The following is a 25,300-nucleotide window of genomic DNA, read 5'->3' as shown; positions in this document are numbered from 1 at the left end:
AGGATGCAGGGAGTTTTTCTGACCTATAATAGCCAAAGTTAAAGGGGTTTTGCCATATTTTATTTTATTTTCTATGGTTAGCTTCTTCTAAAACCGAAAACAAAACAAAATAGTCCTCGTGAGAGAGGCCTTCAAACCCCGTTCCCACTGGTCTAACTAACCCTGGTGGTAAAAATGTTAAAATTTCCCCCACACAATAACCATTTTGGGCCATTATTTACAGTGTGCAGGGGATAAGCAAGTCTTCCACCAACATCAGACATTCCTGTCTTCTACAGGGACTCATCTTTACGGTTGAAGCAATTTAATTAAAAAACTTTTTATTTATTGACGTATCCTTGACTTACATGAAGCAATTTAATTATTAAAAGGAAAATAACCAAACATCATTTCTGTTGACTCAAATTTACACTTAACTGATGGGCTCTTAGGGCAATCCTAACAAAGAAAAGATTTAGGGTAAAATGTCAAAAGGAACATCTTAATGATAAAATGTAAGGTTCAAGGGCACAAGGAAGGAAAATGAAAGTCATTTCCAGGAGATCTTATAGCAATACATTTTCTGATATTGCTTTATATGTTAAGCTTCAGTTGGGGGGAAACTGTGTCTGCATGCAGGCCTATCATGCATCATTAAAATTATGGAGATATAATACGTATTTATATTACTTAACATATAAGAATTTTTAATCTTTTTCTTTTCCTCTCTGAACAAAACACAGATCCACAAAAGGATTTATGAAGAATCGGTTTAAAACGTATACAATTTTACAAAGCAGTGCGAGCTGATGTGGGAGCAGTGAGACAACACACTGATTTAATCTGGATTAAATTCAACTTTTAGGACTTGTTTGTTGTACCTACCACAAGTTGGGCATTGCTGTGAAGTAAGGGGTACTCAAAATGAGCGAGACCTGGTCACTGCTCTCAAGATCTCAGCAGATCATTCTGACCTTTGAGAATTTTGGCAAATTCCCATTATTTTCAAACTACTCTGTTCCAGTATAAGAGCAATTTTCTCTAATTCACAAACCTTATAAAAAAGGATTTTATCCAACAGCTCACAAATACAACGCTGGTTTCTCTTGCTCTGAGTGGCGATAACAAAGGTCATATATTGAACTGAGTGTGGAAGCAAGAAGTAAAGCTAAGTAACTTGAGTTCCCCTCAAAAATGTTTGAAAATCTGTAACAGGTTTACATGTGTAACGTGCACATGTAAAACATGAAGCCAGGTAAAAGAAAAATAAGTAAGGTTATAAAAGTATATACCATGACAGCTTTTTTGCATGGAATATGCAAAATTATCCCTAGAATGAAATATCACATGTAAATGATCCTTATGACCACAGATTTGATACGTGCCCCACAGCAAATACCACTGGGTCATGAAGAGCCAAGGGAAAAAAACATGCTTTCAAATTTGGTTCACTGCAAAGTTGTGGCAACATGCTTTTAGATCTTTTTAAATGCAGGGGTTATTGAAGATACACTGAATGTTAGGAATGAAAGAGAATAAAGCAAACGAAAATCCATAGTTATTCAAATTAAAACTGAAAGTGGCAACAGCTGTACTGATGGGGCGGTCGGGTGGATAAAGCCACACTGGATGTACTTTGACCCCTGATGATTTATTAATGAAAAAACATTTTTTTAAGGTTTTATCCAAAATGATCATTTAAAAAGAAAGTAAACATAGCACATGTAATTACTTTATTTCAATACCTTTAAGTCACCTGAGTCATATTATCAACACTTGAGAAACACTGTGCCACGTCCCAGATCTAGGTCTATGCAACAGGATATTAAGCATGCATTATGACTAAGGTGGTGATGGTTCAGCTATTGATGAACTGGCCCTAGGTCTGAGGTGCTAGCTACAGGTCAGGCAATCAGCAAATCACAAGGATGTCTGTACCACGTTTTCTAGTACCACCAAAAGTTGTGAAGTGGTGGTCCAGTCCTGCTAAATCGAGAAAGGTGAATGATGACTCAACAAAACCACCTGGGGACAGAATGCAAGACAATGATTTTTCAAAGTAAATTAAAAAAAAAAAAAAAAGCTTATTAGACTCACACAAATGAAAAAGAACTGACACACTATATAAAATTCAAGGTGCATTGAATTTACAGTACAAAAATAAAGCCTTTCACTAAATCCAAATTTCAGTATGATTTTATGTCAATTCAAGAACAAGGGAACATCCATTTGCTTGGACATCTACTATTTCTAGCTTCAGAAATCTGTATTTTCTCTTGAAGAGCCTTAGTGTTGCATATACTTTAGGGTCAGAATACATAAGCTCATAGTATTGATTCTGATTGTCAATATTGCTATGGTTCTTCCAGAGAAAAAGACGAAACTGGTTAACCTATTCCATAATCCTGAAACCCCTATGCAAATGAATTACTTAAAATAATGTAGAGTTGAAAGTAGTTGTTTAGAAACATTGCATAGATTTCCATTTCTTTAAAGAATTTTGTAAAGGATGAGAAAATCAGCCTGTGTGGAGGGAGGGAACCTTATCTTCTTACCTCCATCACCCTCTTATCCTCAAACAGTAGAAGCATCGTTTAAGTGTTAACTTAATTATTTCCGCAGGATTTTTGTTTTGCAAACACAGAATAAAAAAGCAACTGTGACTTGTACTGTCCAGAAAAAAATAGTGATTTTTGAAAGCAGTTACTGTCTGTTTACCTGCGCTGTGGATACTGGGGCTCCCGTGGAGAGGACCTCCCCATGACCACCGGTTATGCTTCTGTTTTGGCTTCTGGCTCCTTTCCATTGTACGTCGTACAACGGCTTCATGGCGTTCCTTAAAGGGAAGAGAGGAGCTGATGATTAGATTTCACCTGGCTGTCTGAGGAGTCTTCAACTTAAGGCCGAGTGGAGTGAGAGGTACTACTTAAACTTCTTAAATCCTACACCTTAAGGTGAGAGTAATATCAACCTGGGTGGGGGGTTGCTGAAATTATTAGGTACCAGTTGATAAAGCGCTTGGCATACAGCAGGTACTTAAATAAATGACGGTTACTATTACTACTGGGAGTGTGATGCTTTCATCAACTCACATAAGCCTGGTAGTGCAGGTCTTAGCTTAAACGCCTGTGGTACTGTATTTTAAAAACAGCATCTGGAATCTACAGATGTGGGTAATCCCAACCCCACAACTTAATGGACTGTATGACTTTCTGTAACTTACCTATTCTGAGTCTAAATGTCCATTTTCACAAAAACTGGCAACACTTACTCAAGGATTGAGTAAGAGTTAAATGAGACAATCTATGAGGAAACGTTTGTAAATGGTAAAGCCCTACAGAAATCCAATTACTGCGAGTAGTCTTAAGACTTCAGTATAGATGAAGTAAACATAAATAAGTTATAGGTCTAGACCAGAGAAATGAGCTTTTAAAGGTCCTGGGGCAACAGTGACAATCATACCATTCTCTACCTGATTTCCACACCACAACCTCCCTAGAAACCATGCCTCTGTAAATCGGCTGCCTCTGAGACATTCCTGCTGTGCATCCCAGCGCCGTAACGGGAAGCTCCACAGTAAACGTGCTGCGCTTCTGAAACAGACGAGCCTCCCACGTTTCCCCCGGAGCAGCATCCCACCTTGTCCTCCTCGAGCCTCTGCCTTCGCTTCTCCTCCACAGCAGCTCTCCTACGTTCCTCCTTCAGCCTCTGCTCTTCTAACTTCTTCTTCCTCTCCTCCAGGTGCTTTTCGTAGTGCTGCCTGGCCCGCTCTTCTCTCTCTAACCAGATTATTTCTCTTGCAGCTTCAGGAAGAAAAATGAGGGAAACCAAACACAGGCAGGTTGAAAAACTTAACAGTTAGGGCTGTAGAAACGGTCCACATTTAACAAACATGGATGGGGTCTTTGGTTTTAATTAACCAACCATGGCCTTTGCTTTTCTCAAATTTTCAGGAAAAAAATATTACCGTTAAATTTTTAGCGTAACGTACTATGCAAACAACGAGGCCAAAGAAGATGCACTGAATTCTACTCTTTGGGAACTGGAACAGCCCTCTAGTTTGGTACATTATTATTGCAGAAGAGTGCATGCATCACATCTCAATGCTGATAGCGATGTGATGCCCTCAAACCCACAGTACCATCTGTCTCTCTCTCATTAAAACATGTGATATCCTCCAGATCAAAAGTGCGTGCCTTGGGCTTCCCTGGTGGTGCAGTGGTTAAGAATCCGCCTGCCAATGCAGGGGACACGGGTTCGAGTCCTGCCCTGGGAAGATCCCACATGCCACGGAGCAACTAAGCCCGTGTGCCACAACTACTGAGCCTGCACTCTAGAGCCCATGAGCCACGACTACTGAGCCCACGTGCCGCAACTACTGAAGACTGCACGCCTAGAGCCCGTGCTCTGCAACAAGAGAAGCCGCTGCAATGAGAAGCACACGCACCGCAATGAAGAGTAGCCCCCGCTTGCCGCAACTAGAGAAAGCCCGCACGCAGCAACGAAGACCCAACGCAGCCAAAAATAAATTAATTAAATAAATATATTAAAAAAAAATTTACCAAAAAAAAGTGTGTGACTTCATTTGCTTCAACATAGCATTGTTTCTGTAAGTGTTAAAAGGATTTGGGAGAAAATTCCAAAGATTGATAGTTGATGAAAGATATGCCTCACAGGCATATCACATTGAGTCAGTAAAAGGATGTCAGGGATCAAATAAACAGCTGACTTTGTGGCTGAAGAGTTCATAATCTATTTAGGTAAGACTTAAAAAAAAACTGAATGAAAATATACAACTCAAAAAATATGGTTCAATGATGGAATGCTTCCTGTCTTCTTCACATATATATGCTCCTTCCTCATTTCAGGGAAAAATAAATCCCACAAAACTTTTAAAAATATGATGCTTCCTTCAGCCGTGATAGCTAAACACATTTTTAATGTGAGTTATTAATATTGTTGGCAAAAGTGTCCAAACAAAATATCGAGCATAAACCTGGAGGACACTACCTGGTATATCAATTAAAATGTTACTTTTTAAGGGAAAAACAATAAATTCAGAACATTTTGTTTCCTCTAAATATTTGATATTAGAGGTTCTATATTTCTGCTACCATTAAATCTTTCCAGAGCTATTCATTTCAGGAGACATATCTACTGAAATAGATCTGAACTGACTTGACTTTCATGGAAGGAAAAGGATGAGGACAAACCCACAGTAAGTTTGTCCTCTGACATCACTCAGGGTGGTACATAGAGATCTGGGTTTTCCCAGCAGCTCTGCTGCTAACACATTGTGAGACCTGGACAATTTCATTTGGATTTCAGTTTTCTCTTGCCTAAAACATGAAGAAATTGATCTTCAAGTTTCCTTCCTTCCAATGTTAAAAGCCCATGGTTTTAAAGAAATTCTCAGGCCCAAGTTAAAAGTTTACTCAGAGAAAAGCACATAGTATGTGCTCAATAAATATTTACTGAATGACTGAATAAATAAAAAAAAAATACTCTGAGAACACATATTAAAAGTAATAGATAGCATTATTCACAATAGCCAAGATATGGAAGCAACCTAAGTGTCTATATCAATAGATGAATGGATAAAGAAGATGTGGTATACATAGGCCATGGAATATTACTCAGCCATAAAAAATAATGAAATCTTGCCATTTGTGACAACATGGATGGACCTAGAGAATATTATGCTAAGTGAAATAAGTCCTATCTAAACTTGGCCTTAATATCTTTATTTGGTCTTGTTCTGCATTGCTCTCCAAAACGGCCTCTTCATTCTCCCTGGAGACCTTTCTCCTTACTGCAGCTCCTAAACAAACCATACTTCCCCCATCTCTTTGCTCCTGTGGTTGCCTTGCTGGGAAAGTTGCTATCCTTTTTTTTATCCAAACAGATCCATCCTTTAAGGCAGTAGTCTCATAAAAACACAGATTGCTGGGCTCCAACCCTCATTCATTTCTACTACTTCTAGGATGGGGCCCAGTAATCTGCATTTCAAACAAACTTCCCAGGTGATTCTGGTCCCAAGTGATCCACTGATGGCATATGGAGGAACACTGCCCTTAAGGTCTTCTCCAGAAGCTTCATCTCTTCAGGGCTCATTGTTGCTCTTATGACATCTACCACAAACTTTAGCATTTCTTATACTTGGATTTCTCTGTAGCAAAGGACTCGCCCTCCCACTTTTTTCCCACTCACTATAGTGTTTTTCACAACTTGTACACAACCAAGGGTCTTACTAATTACTTCCTGATTCATTGAGAACTACTTCTTGACTCATTCACCCATAACTGTCTGGTCTTAGGCAAATTACTTAACTTCCTTATGCCTCACTTCTGTCAGGGTAAATTTTGGCTACATATAGGAACTTCTCATGGGTTTACTGTGAGGATTAAAAGAATCATTACATCTAACATAGTTAGAATAGTTCTCTGCACTTAGTAAGCATTCAGTAAATATTAGCCATTATTGCCAGATTTGTCATCATCATAATTCCAATTCAGAAAATTAAAGGTAGCTCTTAACATTGTGTTATCCATCACAACAGGGCTAGACATTAGTACAACAATAGTTAGTTTTATCCCAAATAATCTTTTAAAGGAAGAATATTTGTTTATCAAACTCCTGAGTTCCACTTCTAATTTTCTACCAGGACGTGGAGATCCTATTGCAGTGCCTTTTTAAACAACTGTCATCTTTAAACAGCCATACAGAGAACAGGCAAACAATGGTGAAATAGCAAACAATAGTTTCATATTATTGCAGAGTATGCTGCTGACTGCTAGGATTATTACCAAGTACAGACCATGCAATCTTTTAAACTGAAGGATAACATAAAATATTTCAATATTTTAATAAGAATTGAAAGTTAACTTATTCTAAGAGGTTTAGTTATTTAAAATATTCCCTGTGGATGATAGATAATATCAAAGTTTTGTATTTTCTCATTAAGAAATGAGACTTTTGAACGCAAGAAAAAAAATCAACAATTGCTATGGACTGAATTGTGTCCCCTCCCCCTGCAATTCATATGTTGAAGCCCTAATGCCCAATGTGACTGTATTTGGAGATAGGGCCTTCAGGAGGTAATCACGGTTAAATGACGTCATAAGGGTAGGGACCTAATCCAATAGGATTACTGTCCTTATAAAAAGAGACATCAGAGAGCTCACTCTCCCTCTCTCTTCACGCTCAGAGGAGAGACCACGTGAGAACAGAGCGGCCACCTGAAAGCCAGGAAAGGAGCTCTCATCAGAAACTGAAGCCTACCAGAGCCTTGATAGGCTTGAACTTTCCAGCCTCCAGAACTGTAAGAAAATAAAGTTCTGTTGTTTAAGCCATGCAATCTATGGTAGTCTGTTATGGCAGTCTGAACAGACAAACACAACTCATTCAGTATTTAAATCGTTAACATTCACTAATTTCATAGAGGCAGCTCTATAAAAGAATAACATGTCCCAAAAAAGAACCTGTGATGAATATCATTAACCTTTACTTTTGTGAAGTTATCATTTTCTCCTGGACTCTGAGATCATAATATAAAAATGAAATGAAAATCCACTGTGGCCCCTGGACCTTAACAACCCAGTCCCATCCCTGAGCTGCTGCCACCAGGATTATTCTTCAATGACACTGTAACAGTATGTCAGTGCCACACAAAGGGGAAATTCGCCATCAATTTGAACTCTGTTTAGAAACACACGGTGATTCGTGTACTAAAAGGAGTTTGAAATGAAAGGGTATAGGATAGAGTAGAAGCTCTGGCTTCACAGGAACCTGAGTCCACCCCCCACTCCTGCCACCCCCCAGTATGTGTCACTGAGCAAGCAGTGACTTCTGTGGTCTCGTTTCCTCGAACCATCTTCCTGACAGGGCTGCCAGGTGGGCTCGCGGTAACATATAAAGTGCTTAGGGCAGTGGCAGGTACGTGGTAGGGACTCCGTACATGTAGATAATTATAGTGAGTGAATCTTTATGATCGTTATACTAACTCCTGTCTTATCCCTACAGAAAAAAGGCAGCTAAACGGAAGAACACAGATAGGACAGAGAACCAGATGGTGCACTCGTGGGCTGGGTCAACTCCCGTCCCAGTCACATTCGACCATCTAGTGCCCAGCCTGGTCCTTCTGAGCAGGCTTACATCAGTGTGGGTGAAGAACGTGTTCCACTACCATCTGAGGGAAAGAAAATAATGACACTCAGAGAACAGAGCAATGTTAACACTTAACCTCTGAAACACACACAGCTTAGGTTCATGCTAGGATATGGAAGGATATGAATAGGTTACTGGTAACACTGGCTACCAGAACAGCCAGTAATATCATGAAAAGTCAGAAAACGACAAGTGATAATATCTGAGTTTGGATCTTGATTCTGCCGCTAATTCTGTTTGACCTTGGAACAATTAGCTAACCCCTTTTGACTTCTAAGTTAGAGAGTGTGTACAAAATGTTCTCCAAGATCTTTTTCAATTCACTCCCATTACTCAGTTGTTTTTACCTTTGAGGACATATGAGGGATTACAATTAGGTTTCTTCCTGTTTTGATTTTGAGGGCTAAAAATTTAATTTTTGTGCTTTATCTCAATAATTATTGTGATTACTTACATTCAAATAAATTTCATTTTTATGTTGGTATGAAAACACTGATTTTCTTTTTTTTGTGCTAAATCTTAATTTAAAAAAAAAACAGCTTAACTTGGTTAATCAACACTGGGAAGGGGGGCTGTGGAATGAAAAATAAGAGCATCTGTGTAGGAAATACTAATTAATTTTATTTAATAATGAAGAAATGGGAATGAAAAGGTAACCACTAATAGTATGGAAAATTATAGCACAACTTCTAAATTAACACGGGGAATCATGGAATAAACAGTACTTGCATCAAACCAATGCCTACACCTCTACACCACCAACCCTACCCCTACCAGAAAAAGGGAAAAAACCCAAAGTTTAAAAGGAATAAAACTAAGCTAAAAGGAATAAAACTAAGCTAAAAGGAATAAAACTAAACCTATTAGTTAAGATTGAGACTTTTAGACCAGGCCAAAACACAAAACACCCAGTTACGTAGTTTAAAAGAAACAAACCTAAAACAAAGTGTCAAAAAAAATAATGAATGAACAAATAGCTATCAGGCAAATGAAAACAAAATTGTAATAAATGTGGGAATAATAATCCCATTTTGTCTGGTAGTAAAAATCACATGAAGAAAAAAAACCCAAAGGAGATAAATAGCTCTCCCAGAATCACATGGTCTAAAAGAGGTAGAGTGAAATATTAAATCAGCTCTGATTCCAAAGCCTGTACTGTTACCACATACTATTTCCTCCATATTCACAACTTCCTGCCTAAAATTTCCACTTGAATTCCTGGTCAGATCCATCACATAACCTTACTTATATCTGCATATTCATCCCTACCTCAAACCAGAACCTGCTCTGCCTTCTACGTTCTGAGAGCAGATACATGACCTCCTAATGGTTTGCAAAGTTAGACCCCTCGAGGTCATTCTCAATTTCACCCTCATGGATGCTCCAACCTAACTCCACACTTCCACAACTGGCTCCATCATTTTACATCAGAATTCAGTGTCTCCTCTCCCATCCTTTCGACTCTACTGTATTTAAGCCCTCATTCCCTTCTTATTCCTGGTGTTTAGTCTATCTCCTCTTCACATCCATCCTTCATACTGTTCTCAGAGATATCTTCCCCCCCCCCCCCGACCGCAAACAAACCTGATGTCACAGTCCTGCTTGAAAACCTGTTGGTTCCCCATTGTTCCCCAGTTCAACTCCTTAGACTGACCGTATAATCATGTACATTTTTACATGCTACTCCCTGCCCCAAACACCTCTTCCCACCTGGCAAACTTCAACCATGTTTCAAGTCCTGGGTCAAATGGCCCTTCCTCTGGTGGCAAAGTCACTCCCATAGCTCCTTCAGACTCCTACCTGTACTCTAGATCGTTAACTACTCTGCTCTTACTGAGTTCTTCCCCATATAAAACTGTGTCTAGTTTAGCAGATGATAAAAGTAAGTATGATGAATAAATGAGCTAAGGAGATAAAGGATTATATGACTTCCAAGCAAAGTGATTTACATTGAGCCTTAGTGTTAATTCAAAGCCTTCTCAACAAGTCATTTAAACTGTGTTTCTACTTTCCTCTCATTTGAATATTACACTGGAGAACTGCCTGGTAATAAGGATGACCCTGCAGATACCCACAACACTTGTGTCTCCTGCCCGAGGGGACTTCCTACTTTGCCTCCTTCCCTTGACATAGTGGTAGACTAATGGGACTGAGGTGCTGGGACAGAGCTGAGGTGCTTATACTTGTGAAATATCTAGACCCTTTCTTTTGAGATAGGAAAGCAATACTGTGCCAGGACTTCTTATCTTCAGAGCTAGGCTTAAAGGAGGGTTTAGCCTCAGCTAAAATAAACGGAGTTTTGCTAAAGCACACAGAGCACTGGTTGTCCTTGGAATCTTTTTGTTACTGCCTTGACCCTAATCCACTTTCACTCCTCATAGAATGTTGCCATCCTCTTCCCTGGCTGTCTTACTGAGCCCCAGCCTACTAGACCAGAAGCACAAACACCCCTCTATCTTTGTCTCCCTGTAGCTCAGAAGCATTAGGTTTCTCCAATCCCAGGCATCTAGAATCAGCCTCTGGGGTCACATGACCTGCCATCTTCATCTTTATCACCACCATCATCACGGTGAGGTGTGCTCTGTTCTTTATGCTGACACCAAGTGATTTACAGGCAGTACCTTCATAGCTGCCAGTGAGGTAGACACTGCTATTAAACTTATTTTATTAAACTTATTCACAGAGAAGTGAAGTAACCTGCCTGATGTCTCAAAGTTAGTCAGTGGTGGAACTGGAATCCAAACTCTGGACTGTCTGACTCTAGAAGAAAACGAGGAACCTTTATGCTAAAAGGCAGAATTTGGAACACCTCCCCATGACTAAAGTTCCTCCTCTAGATTGGGACAAGGTGTTCATCCAATGTGAAGATCCTGATCTTCTAATGTCACTCTTGGCCTTCGTCATCGTCTATTTAAAAGACCATTTACTTTTAAGGCTTTAAGACCTTTTAATTGTCAGCTTTAAAGGCAAAATCAACTTGGGAGAAATAATCAATGGCTGCTTAGTCACAATGATTCACCTTATGTCAAAGCTTCAGCCTCTGAGTTATCTAATCCATCCCGCAACAAGCATTTATTCTTTCCAGTCCTGAGCCTGACTCATGATGCAGTGCTTTGGTATGTGCTCCTGTCCGAATTCCTCCCACTAACATGTACTCAGATCCTTTGGGTTGTTCATAACCTGCCTGGAGGCCTTGGGAGCTTTTGTACACTTTATTCATTAAGTGACAACTTTAGGAGAGCAGATGCCATGGTTGACCACAAATCTGTCAAAGTTTTATCCAGTAGAAATTTGGATTAGAAAGACTTTCCCAAAGTCTGTTTTTGTTTTTTTGGTGTGTGGATAGTCTTATTAAAACCAATGACTATCTATCAATGATAATAATGTGAAATGTAAAACCAGGGACAGTTTCACTTATGATGCTAATCAGAGTATGTCATCACTGGTTGTTTACTAATTAATTCTAACCTCTCTATCAACATTTTTGAGATGAACATTCTAAGCCAGGTTGAAATGATCATTTATCTCTTTTTTTTTTTTTCAAACATCTTTATTGGAGTATAATTGCTTTACAATGATCATTTATCTCTTGACTGCACTCTTATTAATACTGCTGCCCGAGGTGACAACACACACTGAGTAAGAAGGGTGGGGAGGGAAGCAAAGCAGAAAAGCTGTGACTGGAAGGGCAAGGAAGTCTGGTGAAATTATCTGAGAAACAGTGCAAAAATAGTTTAATTGAAGGTCAAAATCCTTTTCATATTATCTTATTGTTATTTCTGATATAATACATTATGATAGATCTCCTGTACAGCTTCGAACTTAGCTATAAAACCCAATATGAATGAACTGAATGAGAGATTTGATTAAGTTTATTTTTTCTTCATGAGCTATGAGTCAATCATACAATTCTCTGATAAGCTTCCATGATTTTATAGACTCTCAGAAAGCCCCCAGCTGGGAATGTGACTCCATTCGCATCAATACTTCAAACTTTAATCTGCATCACCTTCAAAAAGGGAAACCTTATATCTTCCTAAACACAGAAGACTATTCGTCTGCTAAATATTCCTTAGATAGTCCTTTGAATTTGTCAACATATTGTAGGACTATTAGTTTCATAGCATATATGAAGATCAAGCAGTTTTAAGGCACAACTATTCTATAGATTAGCTTTGTATCCTCGTTCGTCTAACTGAGAAAATGCTTAAGAATAAGAATTTCAGACTTGTTTGAGTGGACTATTATAAGGGTGGGTATTACCTGATAATTTGGTAATGTCTAACTAATTTGCAGTATACCTGCTGCATTCACCTCTACTTATATTGAAACATACAGATTTACTATTCATTTACCATTCAACCAACAATTGTTAGACATCAACTATGTGCCAGGCACTATTCTAGGTACTAGGCTATAGAAATTTAAAAATGACACAAGTCCTTTCTTTTATTAAGCCTATATTCCAGTGAAAGCAGACAGACAACAAACAAATAAAATATATACATGCTTAGATACTGACAGTGACGTGGAGAAAAACAGAGTACTAGTTTGGGGGAGCTGCAAATTTGAGTAAGATGGCCAAGGAAGGCGTCACTGAAGAGATGGCATTTAAACAATATCTGAAGGAGGAGAGAGAATGAGCTCCATGCATCTCTCAGGACAAACATTCCAGGTGGAGTGCATAGCAGTGTAAGTTCCAGGAGGTTAGAAAATTGATCTTTCACTTTAAGAGCCCCAGGGTTCCTGGCTCAACAGTGACCACACATCAAATACTAGGTGAATGAATATGTGAATTAAAACAGCAGGAAATAGCTGTAAAAAAAAAAAAAAGGTGGTGGTGGTAGTTAGTATTACTTTAAACTATCTCAAGTCAAAAATTTATACTATTGCATAAATTCTACATGCTTTGATTCTTGTAGATGTTTTTGAAGAGAAATTAGTAACCAGGATCTATTCCAAGTTCTTACAGATTCTTAATGGACTCCAAGGCTAACAAATGGTCAATGCCACAAAATTTTCTCAAAACGATATTAGAATCTGCTCCAACACTTACATTTACCCTCTGGTCCTGTGTCAAATGGACAGTGAGTACAGCACCCATGTACCTTGCTTGTGCAGGAGGAAGCAGAATAGCTCTTCCTCCACATGAGAGCGGGGTATGTGCCCAGCTCTGAAACTTCGGAAGATCTACCACGCGCATCTGAAGCATAGGGACCACTCTCTACTTAACAGAATCACCACTTGTTGAAGAATGTAAACATTGATCTTGGTGACCCTGTACATATTAAAAATACGCTTAAATAGCTGATACGGCAGAAAGAAAAAAGGGTCTATTAACTATCCCATTTTTTAAGATTCAGTTCCTCTCTTGAGCTAAATTATCACAATGTATTTTTAAAATAAAATAAATGACAGTCCATAAAATAACTTAACATCAGCAACTATGGCAGGCCCACACAACAAAAAGTACAACCACTGTGTTAGTTTGCACCTAAATGTGATAATACAGAGTGAAGTGTTTAGAACACTGCTTGGCCCATAGTTAGTGCTCAATAAATATTATTATTATTAATGAATAATATTAATATTATTAATACGTAATTAAAGGCTTGAGTAAAATCAGGAAAATCAGCAAATATTTATTATGTGTTTGTTTTATATTTAGCGTTGTGTATTGGGATAAAAAGAATTAGAAAACCATGGCCATACCCTTTAAAAGCTTAAAATATATACAACCAGAAAGTTCTATAAACTCCAAATAGAAAAAGTTCAGTAGCATATAAAGTAGCACTAGAATGTGAGCTAAAATATGATAGTTATGCAAGATATAGAGTAAGAAAATGAGAGTTTCCAAAAGGGAAAGATCATAAAAACCAGGAAGGCTTCAAAAAAGAAGGACTGGGGCTTCCCTGGTGGCGCAGTGGTTGAGAGTCTGCCTGCCAATGCAGGGGACACGGGTTCGGGCCCTGGTCTGGGAAGATCCCACATGCCGCGGAGCAACTAGGCCCGTGAGCCACAACTACTGAGCCTGCGCGATTGGAGCCTGTGCTCCGCAACAAGAGAGGCCGCGATAATGAGAGGCCCGCGCACCGCGATGAAGAGTGGCCCCCACTTGCCACAACTAGAGAAAGCCCTCGCACAGAAATGAAGATCCAACACAGCCATAAATAAATAAATAAAATAAACCCAAAGTTTAAAAAAAAAAAAAAAAAAAAAAGAAGGACTGGTACTATACCGTGACTGAGCTGGAGGAATGAAGTACATCTATGAGATAGTTTTGGGTAACTAAAATCTAAATTTACTAAGGTCTGAACTAGGATGAGAGCAGAGGCAGCAAATTTAAAGGCATGGATCTGAGACCTATGCTGAAGACAGAGGCCTGCTGGTCTTGTGACTAAATGGATTCAGGGATAGTGAGTGTGGCAAATTTCACCTACAAACCAGGCTAGAGGTAGCTGAAGCCCCAGCTAGAGGACTAGGCTGAGTCCAGAGTGACCACTGGTACCTACAAGCAGCTCAATAGGTCCAAGTGGAGACTAGGCAGTGCACAGCCCTGGGCCACCACGTGTCATTCTGTAAAAGATGCGGTAGTTAAGGCTCTAGAAAGATGCCAGTGCCTCCAGCAGCAGGAGAAAGCATCAAAAATAGCGGAAAGATAATTGGGCGGGGCAGGGGGATGCTGGTGCAGTTGACTGAGACACAGAAATTCCTCAGAGGAGTGTTCTGGAGTGAAAGTTGATGGGCAATGTAGTTGTACAGAGCGGGGGTCCCCGACCTGCGGGCCACGGACCGGTAGCGGTCCGAGGCCTGTTAGGAAGCGGGCCGAACAGCAGGAGGTGAGGGGTGGGCAAGCAAAGCTTCACCTGCCGCTCCCCATCGCTCGCATTACCACCTGTACCAACCAACCACCGCACCCCCATGAAAAAATTGTCTTCTACAAAACCGGTCCCTGGTGCCAAAAAGGTTGGGGACCGCTGCTATAGAGGTTGAGTTTCAGATGACAGGAAAGCATCTACTGCCTTATGAGTGAGTTGGAAATGTGAAACCCATATCATCAAAAAAGGAGGGTTGAAACCATGATACAACCCTTCTTTTTTGTACAATTACAAATACAATTCTCCCACTTATCCCAGGAAAAAAACCAAAATTAAAGCTTAGAAGAGAGATGGTAAAAAAGATGCAGAAGTGAAGAGAGTGAAGTTTGAAGGAATGGCCTGAATAGAATCAGATGAAATAGAGTGGTTGAGGAGATTTCTTCACAGGAAAACCTTTTAAGGCAGAAAAATAAAGCTTTCAGAGTGCATATGCTCAACCAAACAAACAGAACAGTCCCGTACTTGAAGAATTATGCCTGATTTTATATGATAAATTGAAGGATAATGTGGAAAGAGCAGGCCGCATGACATAATCCTACCATAAAGCATTAAAGCATGACTCAGAAACTTACCCTACAGAAAATTATTAATAGATCCTCCCTGTTTGCAAAACAATACAAACATGACATGCAACCCAAAACAAAGACCTTTATTCTCCCTCTTTTTAACTTGCTTTTTAAAAATGTGGATTACAAAAAAAAAAAATCTTTAATGATTTCAATGTTAATTTCAACCTACATCCAACAGTGAATAATCAATCTCACTGGCCAATAACTTTAAACTTTGCTTTGTTGGAATTTCTGGAAAGTATTTTTTTTCTAACTTGGAAAGCTTTAAAGTTTGATAATAATTGATATTATCAACTGCTTTCGTGTTTTCAAAAAGCACACCCCAAAGACCTGCTATTAAGGGACAGCCCTTCCCCCACCCCTCCCACCTTTTTTTTAAAAAAAACTATTCTACTCCCATCATAGCTTCTGCAAAGCACAGTTTACATTTATGGGTAGTTTATCAGCTGCACTTTTTCTTTTAGAACTAAAATTTTTTTAGAAATCACCCTTACGTATTCTAAGGCACAGCTTAAATTAGATGCTAGATTTTAGATGACTCTTTTACAAATGTACGTGTGCATGTATGTTTATTTGTGTATTTATGAAGATTAGTTTCTACTCTGACAGCTTAAGTGTAAAAGAATAGGCCAAAATTTAAAAGAAATTTTAAAAGAAAATGCAAATAATGCAGAAAAAAACAAAAATCAGTAAAATAAAATAGAAATATGATAGATAAAAATGTATGTCATTAAAATTATGACTGTCAACAACAAAAGAGATAAGATCAAAATTAAGGAAAACTGGGAATTCCCTGGCGGTCCAGTGGTTAGGACTCCTCTCACTGCTGAGGGCCCGAGTTCAATCCCTGGTCAGGGAACTAAGATCCCACAAACCGAGTGGTGGGGTCAAAAAAAAAAAAAAAAAAAAAAAGAAAGAAGGAAAACTATGGTATTAAATATGGTAGGGGTAAGAAGAAAGAAAAACCGTGTCTATGATATGCTAGCTCACCAACAAAGTAAAGTTGTGACCACAGGATAATACAATAATCTGAACGTTACTTTGACCCATATAAGAATCTGATAAGCAGGTTGGGTCTGTTACCAGATGCCCTTTTGCCACCTGTCTTGCGTCAATGCTCTACAGTCTCCACCTCTTCTAGCTCCCTGGGTGACTCCTCTTCATCCTCTAGTTGGACGTTCAGGTGGCCCCTGACATCCTCAGGCTGGGTTAGGTCCTTCTGTGGGGTTCTCAATGCCCCATGTGCATACCCCTTCAATACCACCCTCTATTAGAATTGCTGTGTGTTTATCTGTTCCCGCCTCCCCACCACTAGACTGTAGCTAGCCCTGGAGGGCTGGGTCTCAACCTTTATTCATCTTCTTAACACAATACCTAGCAAATAGAGTTTTTAAATATATAAACTAATAAGCCATGTTCTACATCATCGATATGAATTAAAATGGGGCCACATATTAAGAAGAAACCCAGCCACACAACAGATAAAGTTAGGCAACTTGTAGGGAGAATCTGCAGACTCAGAGCTATACAACTTTATAGCATAAGAAGGGAAATGATTTTTGTGTGACTAGCATATTTATACTTTCTACAAAAAAAACTAATAATGCCTGGATTTGAAAGACAAAGAAACCCAAATGGAAAGGTATGAGTTAAGGTGTAGAAGCTAATTCATGATGGGATTTACATTATAAAGGAGTAGTCTCCTGACCCTATGGAGCTACTTTTACTCAGGCAGATATGAATCCGCATTGCAGCGCAAAGGAGACATTTAACAGTGGGAAACCTAACCCATCAGGGATGGGGTGGAGATGGGAGAGGACACAAGTGCTTATCTTTGCTTGGATGGATCCAAAACCAGAGTGTAAATACTTACGCTCACCTGGAATCTCTTCCTGCTTTAATAGCTCTGCCTTTCCCTCTCAGTTCTGATCCACTTGTCTAACTGACCTTTACTAGGGAGCAGTGGGCATAGTTCACAGAAGAAAGATCTCCAGACTGCACAGCACTCCAAGCAAAGAGGGACCCCCGCCCCCCACCTCAGGGCCACAGGCAGCCCTGTTCTCCAAGAACCTACCAGCCTGAGGGAGACCTGACAGAGGCAGGGAACTTCAAGCCTGGGTGCAAACTCTAAACACAGAAACACGCAGCTTGTTGACTTCCAGCAAGTCACTGAAATTTGTGTTGAAAAAACCTTGGCAGCAAAAGAAATGACCTCACATGACCGTGATGGCAAGGGAGAGAAAGAGGCCTGTGTTCAAAGAATGGAAACAATGTCAACAGACTTTTGAAAACCAGCTTCCAGTGAATTTCACAAGTTTGGATTCTCGAATACAAATAATCAGAGATGGGGTATGGGGTTGGGTTTTCCAATTGAAACATTAACTTTTACAAAATGCAGTAGAACTTTAGAAAAGTTATAGGCCATCCACTGGAAAGATTGTGGCGACCTAACTCAGCTCTGGTTTTAAAATATCCAGACGCTCTGGAAACACTGAGACACACCGACTAGACATTTCATCTTTCCAAGGCACATAAAGACAGTATCCTGTTTTAGCAACTTTGCATAAATGGACATTAAAGTAAAGGAGGAGTTGGCACCAATATCCTTGCTCAATGTTCTGGAAGACAAGGACTGCTGAGTGCCCGGATCTTGGCTTCCTGGTAAGCTAGACCTGTGACCCAGCTCTCTAGGTGATTATGTGGCAAATACTGCAGTTGCTAACCTTTTGCAAGGGCCTTAGATAACAAAAGAAAACTCAGACCCCTCAGCACAGGTCTTGTGTTTTTCCTGGCGGCACATTGGTAGCATCAGTCTATAAATTCAACAGCAGCATTATTTCAACGTGGAAAGCAGTGAGTGCCCTAGCAGTGCACAGTCTCACAACTGTTCACATAAAAAGAACCACATGCTGACTCTCCTGGTATTTTTTAAGTTGTAAAATGTAAGCTGAGCCATCACGCCTCTCATACATACATGCCCTCCGGTGCCACATTAAACTGTCATTTACGATACAAGAAATGAAAATGTCCCTAATCCTGGGCCGGACTTCATTGTTGCTTAAAATTTAGTTCTATGTTTATATCAACATACTAAATTCTGTTTCCCAATCCATCTGCAGAACTCATAAAGGCATGCTAGAAAGCATGCTTATTAGAGTGATGTCTGTTTGTCCATCATCCTCGAGGCGAAAAAAGTAACATTTCAACAACGGGGTCCCTGAAAGATCAAGCGAGGGCTGGGGATACCTAGCTGCTTCTCCCGCTCCTCACGTCGCTCCCTCGCCAGCCGCTGCCGGTCATCAACGCGCAGCACTGGTGGAGGGTCTGAAAAGGAGAAGAAAAACATGAGAAGAGGGGTAGATTTTAAGAAAACGATATACACTGATAAATATCTTCTTGTCCAGTAAATCTGATGAATGAAATATTACTACATCTTACGTATAGTAACATTACAACAATTAGTACATGTAACTATACTTTCAGTGATACACTTTATTATAATTTTCCTGAGAATTTCCAAGTATTATCTTCTATTTAAAAATATTACATAAGAGGTTAGATTCTAAGAGTTCTCATCACAAGGAAAAAACCCATTTCTTTTTTTTTTTTGTATAAGATGATGGATGTTAACTAAACACATGGAGATAAACATTTCACAATATAAGTCAAGTCATTATGCTGTACACCTTAAACTTACACAGTTTAATTGATGCTGTATGTCAATTATACCTCAATAAAACTCAAAAAAATAAAGTAAAATAAAAAGACACACAGCCCCCCAAAAATTTGTGTAAAAACATAACTGTGCCTTTGGGCTTATTTTTATCAAACAATATATATGAGGTTTTGTGTTCCTAAGCTACTGAACCTCTATTGTTTTTATGCTTTAAAAAGCCTGTTCCTTAACAACACATAGAATCCTAAGTGAATTTATTATACTAAATAGATGTTCACCAGATAGATGTGAACAGCCCAGCTCTGGAGTCAGACAGGCATGAGATCACTTCCGGTTCTGTCACTCACTTGCTGTGAGATTTGGCCGAATTACTCACCCAGCTCTCTAAGTCCTAAGCTATGATATGGGGTTCATGGGTTTTTCACTTATTGCCTATGAGGATAAAATAGAACCTATCTATCTCACATCACTGTAAGGATTAAATAAAATAATGCTTGTAACAGCATTAGCACAGTGCCTAGCACTTGGTAAATCTCAATAAATTCATTCATTTACTGAACACACTGAATATCTACTGTGCACCAGGTAGTGCTGTATGTGCTGAAAAGACAGCTATTAACAAAAAAGACAGAAATCTTTGCCCAAATGGGGTTTGCTTAGGGAAAATTTATAGAATAAATAAGTAAAATATAGAGAGTGAAAAAAGGGGCAATATATAAAATGTTAGACTGCGATAAATGCTAAGGAGATAGCAAAGCAGCCAAGGGGACTGTGAAATGGCAGGAAGGGGAGGTCTGACATTTTGGATAGGTGCCAAGGGAAGTCTAATTGTGATGGTAGCTTTTATGTGTAAAAACCTGATGGAAGTAAGGGAGCTACCCGTGCAGACATTCCAAGAGAGGAAAAGCAAGTGCAAAGGCCCTGAGGTTACGAGTACCTAAGGTGTTCAAGAAACGATATGAAGATCTGAGCCACTGGAGCAGAGTGAGATCTGTAAGTGATGGGGCCAGAGACCTGGGGGCCTGGCGAGGACTTTGGATTATGCTCTGAGTGACATGCCACCGAGGGGCTTCCAGCAGAGGGCCACATGAATACACTCACTCTGCCTGTTACTAAATAAAATGAAAAGCATAGTAATAATAATGATGATGATCATGATAATTACACTTAAAATCAGCTTTATTTTCCCCGCTACTTAATTAACATCACAATTTTAAGATCTCTTATTAAAAATAGAAACCTACTGGAATAATACTTTAGAGACAACATGGCAGAGCTTCATCAACAGACTTAAAGGACTTGCATCCCAAATGCGTCTTAAACGTCACAGAATTTGTACATTTAAGGAAAATAAAAACTGTCTAAAAGCGCATTAGGAGCTGCATAAACCTGGCAGTGTGCATCATGGGCAGGACCAGGTGATGATGTTTTTTGCTTTTCCTTTGCTTTAAGGTATGCTTTTTAAAAATATTCATAATATGAACCCCTCACCAGCTCATACCCATTATAATTATTTCCCAGATTTACTAATCATTTATGAGGTCTCAAATATTTTTTATGCAGAAAAATGTGGCCTCTGGTCCCAAAAGGTTTTCCTGTGACACTAGAAGAGGGGCACGTGGACTCCCATCAGGCACTTTGTTAAGGATCACAGACAGGGGAGTTCTGCGTCATTTGCTTTTGGAAATGATAGCCATAGCAAAATGGTATTTTGAAGAAAAAATGATCTGAGGACAAAAGCCAAAATGAAGTTAGAAGAAAGACTTCCAACAATTACTTATTGCTTAAAAAAGTCCGTAAATAATGAGGTTTTACTCCCTCATGAAAACTTCGATTTTATTATGAAACTTGAAAATCAACTTTATTTATAAAAGCCACATAAGCACATTATAGAAAGTCTGTAAAACAGAGTCTATAAAGTCAAATTGTGTTCATGGAATATGGAGTATGTGACATTTCTAGCTTACTTTCAAGTACTTGCCAAATTTCACACAGAATTTTGAAAAGAAGGTTTTAATAACAACATATGGGACACACACACTCATCCTCACCTACCTTCTTCCATCCAAACCAACCCTGAGAGCTCTAAGTCAATAACTGATGTTCCTGCAGTCATGAGGCAATACTCAATTATGCAATGGAATGCTTGCTTGCCTTTTAGATGCATAGTTGGAAAAGAGCAATGCAAGAGGGGGCATAGTTTACCTCTGATTTCTATGCTATCATTTCATGTGAAAATTACACTCTTCACATGTAACAAACTGTATCCTGTCTGGTAACAACTGTGTACAACAACAGGCTGTATACAGTTCTATGCAGATATATCAATAAAAACTATAAATAAAGCCAATGCTTAAGGGTTGGAAAATTCCCACTGGCCACCTTTATCACTTCAGTACTGATCTCAATCAGTATTTATTTAGAATTAGATTTGAGGAAGTTAAGAACAAATGCAACACATTTCTAAAGTATAAGATGCAATAGTGACTATGATATGCTAGACAATTCTGGTTGGTCTGGGAACCTGGCAATAGAAAATACCATAGAGTGAAAAAGGTATTCAGTTTGAATTCTGTTTCCGTCCTTCTGGTCACATTAATAAAAAGCCACTTTGATACTAGAATGTTAATAAACACCCTGTGACAGATGAAAGATGGCTGTGAGTGCAGGTAGGGAAGAGCAGAGCCTGGTCAGTTTTGTTCATTGTTATATTCCCCATGCCTAGGACTATACCTGACAGGAAGGAGGGCATTTGATAAGTACTTATTTTTTTTTTTTTTTTTTAAAGATGTATTTTTTTTTTAATTTTTTTTAATTTATTATTTATTTATTTATTTATTTATTTATTTTTGTCTGTATTGGGTCCTCGGTTCGTGGGAGGGCTTTCTCTAGTTGCGGCAAGTGGGGGCCACTCTTCATCGCGGTGCGGGGACCGCTCTTCATCGCGGTGCGCGGGCCTTTCACTATCGCGGCCCCTCCCGCTGCGGGGCACAGGCTCCAGACGCGCAGGCTCAGCAGCTGTGGCTCACGGGCCCAGCCGCTCCGCGGCATGTGGGATCCCCCCAGACCAGGGCTCGAACCCGTGTCTCCTGCATTAGCAGGCAGACTCTCAACCACTGCGCCACCAGGGAAGCCCGATAAGTACTTATTAAATGAATGAATGAGGGGACTTCCCTGGCGGTCCAATGGTTAGGACTCTGCGCTTCCAGTGCAGGGGGCGTGGGTTCAATCCCTGGTCAGGGAACTAAGAACCCCACATGACAAGGGCGCGGCCAAAAAAAAAAAAGACAGAATGAATAAACAAATGAGCCAACAGCCTTAGCTAACTTTCAGAGCCAGTACACTTCCATTAACCTTCACTACTGGGGCAAACTCATACCAATCTTGTATTTGACAACAGACTTTTAAAAATGTAAATACTAGCGATTACAGTTTTAAGGTTTAATAACTAAAAACTGATAAAAATGATCTTTAAAGGTAGGATTTCAGAAAGAAAAAATACAATTGAATAATTCCAAGTAAACAGTGAATTTTCTGTAATTTTTGTCTCCCTCTCATTTCTACCCTCATAACACTTTTCTCTGGAACAAAATGAAGGTATAGAAAATGATCTGACATCACGAACATTTCACATTGTTTCCCAACAGATCTAACATTGTTAGAATAGAACTGAGTTACTTATTCTCAGATGGAGAAGTTTTAAGAGAAATAGGATTTCGGTGGTGGTAAACTTGCAGCTACACTCTGCATCCAACCTCCTACCTGTGATGATTGAAAAGTAGAGGGACCACCCAAACGAGGGCACTTTTAAGAGTGAAAGGGCGTGCTGGTAAGAGTCTGTCTGTGGCGACGTGTGTAAACCTGGACTATTCTGCAAAAATCGGAACTAAAGAGTGACCCTCAAAGATCAAGAAAATCAACTCACTTTGACAAGGCTTTTTTCCAAGAACTCACTAGACCTTGACTCCTATCTGAACCACTACTGTTTATACAGTAAACTACTTCTGTTAGGGCTTTGCATTTTACAAGGACTTCCATATATATTATCAGTTTATTCTTCACAATAATCCTATGAGTTAGCCAAGCAGCTAGTCATTCAGTGAAGAGTTATTATGCCTGTTTTCCAAATGAGAAAACTGAAGGAAATAAATGCATGTGACTAAGGAAGGTGGCACAGTTAAGTGTCAGAGTTCGGGCTTAAAATCCCATCTTTAACTCAATCCTGTCCCCCCTTTTCACAGCATGGCATCTACAGAGTCATTAGAATCAGAAAACGGCTGGAAGATTACAAGTCATGCTTTCCTCCATGAGGGAAATTTATTTATTATTTATAAGAAGAAAGTTCTACTGGCTCTTCTAAAGACTTGTGGTGGGGAAGAGTAGAGGGATAGGAATTAGAGGCATTTTTAATAAACTGGAGTTTCTGCTTTTCTCAGGTACGCGCACAGTAGTTCATGAAGAAAATGCAATTTTCTCTTCTAATCAGGTCAAACTTTTACCATTTGGGTTACAATCAAGGACGAGGTGAAATGAGTCCTCTAAGAAATAATCGCTCGAAGCGCAGAGGGAATTCACAGGAAGAAGATTCACAGCTTGTTCTCAGGAAAAGCTTCACAGGGGATGTGGCAACTGAGAAGGATTGCCAGAGACACACTTGGCTTTAAGAAGTGTGGATGGGATGGATGGAGGGTGTTACAGAAGGAGAACAATGTAAGCTTGGTGTTTCCCAAAGTGGGTGGAACAGTGGAGTCCGAGGCTTGATTTTAGGTCATACACGGACAACTTTTTTTTGTTGAAGTGTGGTTGATTTACAGTGTTGTGTTAATTTCTGCTGTACTGCAGGGTGATTCAGTTATACATGTATATACTTTTTTTAATATTCTTTTTCATGATGGTTTATCATAGGATATTGAATGTAGTTCCCTGTACTATACAGTAGGACCTTGTTGTTTATCCAGGAAATTCTATATATAAAAGCTTACATCTGCTAAAAAAGAAACAAACAAACAAACCTTTTACCATTTGGAGGCAGCTGATGGAGTTCTGAAGAAGCATCTCGTACTTCCTCAGTTAACAGTAGTCATAAACAGACTTTGTAACTTTACAAAGTGTCTCTTTTGGACTTGGTTCAAGTATTCACAGCTGAGAGTACCCTTCCCTCTTGGATAACACAAGACACAGTGTGCACATATTTATAAAACACCATGAGGACCTTCCATTACATGTTTTAAATGTAAAATATTAACTTTGAATGTGAATAGATGCTTTCTAAATCAGAGATGTTCTAGAGCATAAGTATCAGAAAGTAAAGGAGGGCAAGAAATTTAACTAAAATTTACTGGATTAAAAAGGCACCCTTGGGCTTCCCTGGTGGCACAGTGGTTGAGAATCTGCCTGCTAATGCAGGGGACACGGGTTCGAGCCCTGGTCTGGGAGGATCCCACATGCCGCGGAGCAACTAGGCCCGTGAGCCACAACTACTGAGCCTGCGCGTCTGGAGCCTGTGCTCCGCAACAAGAGAGGCCACGATGGTGAGAGGCCCGCGCACCGCAATGAAGAGTGGCTCCCGCTTGCCACAACTAGAGAAAGCCCTCGCACAGAAACGAAGACCCAACACAACCAAAAATAAATAAATAAATAAATTTATTAATTAAAAAAAAGGCATCCTTTTTCATTGTCAGGATACTTGCATCTGGTTAGGGCAATATTCAAAATATCCCCAAAACAGCATGTGCTTCTTTTCTTTTTAAGTTCCTACAGTAAGAAAATCAACAAAAACTGCTTTAGACAGACATTCCTGTGACTCATATCCCATAAAATCAAAAGGTTTTACTCAAGCCTGGAACTCCAACTTGGAACCTCTTATGTCACCTTCAGAGATACTGAAGATACTCAGTATCTTCCTGAGTACTTCCAGATATTTCCAGATACTTCCTGAGATACTCAGGAAGATAACATGGTGGTTTTAAAAATAAGAGTCTTCTATGTATCTTTGCTTATGTGTATACACAAGAAAGCAGACCCAAGGATAC

General features: G+C 39.4%; 1 protein-coding gene across 4 annotated transcripts in view; it reads right to left on the bottom strand.

The window, feature by feature from the left end:
* MAP7 (microtubule associated protein 7) overlaps positions 1 to 25,300 on the bottom strand; it is a 165,679-nt gene that overhangs the window by 35,268 nt on the left and 105,111 nt on the right. For all 4 annotated transcript variants that reach the window (XM_007190921.3, XM_007190919.3, XM_007190920.2 and 1 more), the window contains 3 exons: positions 18,839 to 18,916; positions 3,619 to 3,782; positions 2,698 to 2,815 (listed from right to left, as the gene is read on the bottom strand). In XM_007190921.3, coding sequence (XP_007190983.1) covers positions 2,698 to 2,815; positions 3,619 to 3,782; positions 18,839 to 18,916 — 360 coding nt within the window. The remainder of the gene's footprint in view (positions 1 to 2,697; positions 2,816 to 3,618; positions 3,783 to 18,838; positions 18,917 to 25,300) is intronic.

The sequence above is a fragment of the Balaenoptera acutorostrata genome, chromosome 14, assembly GCF_949987535.1.
Source record: "Balaenoptera acutorostrata chromosome 14, mBalAcu1.1, whole genome shotgun sequence".
NCBI lineage: Eukaryota > Metazoa > Chordata > Mammalia > Artiodactyla > Balaenopteridae > Balaenoptera > Balaenoptera acutorostrata.
The sequence above is the reverse complement of the archived record's forward strand: the minus strand, read 5'-3'. Positions and strand labels throughout refer to the sequence as shown.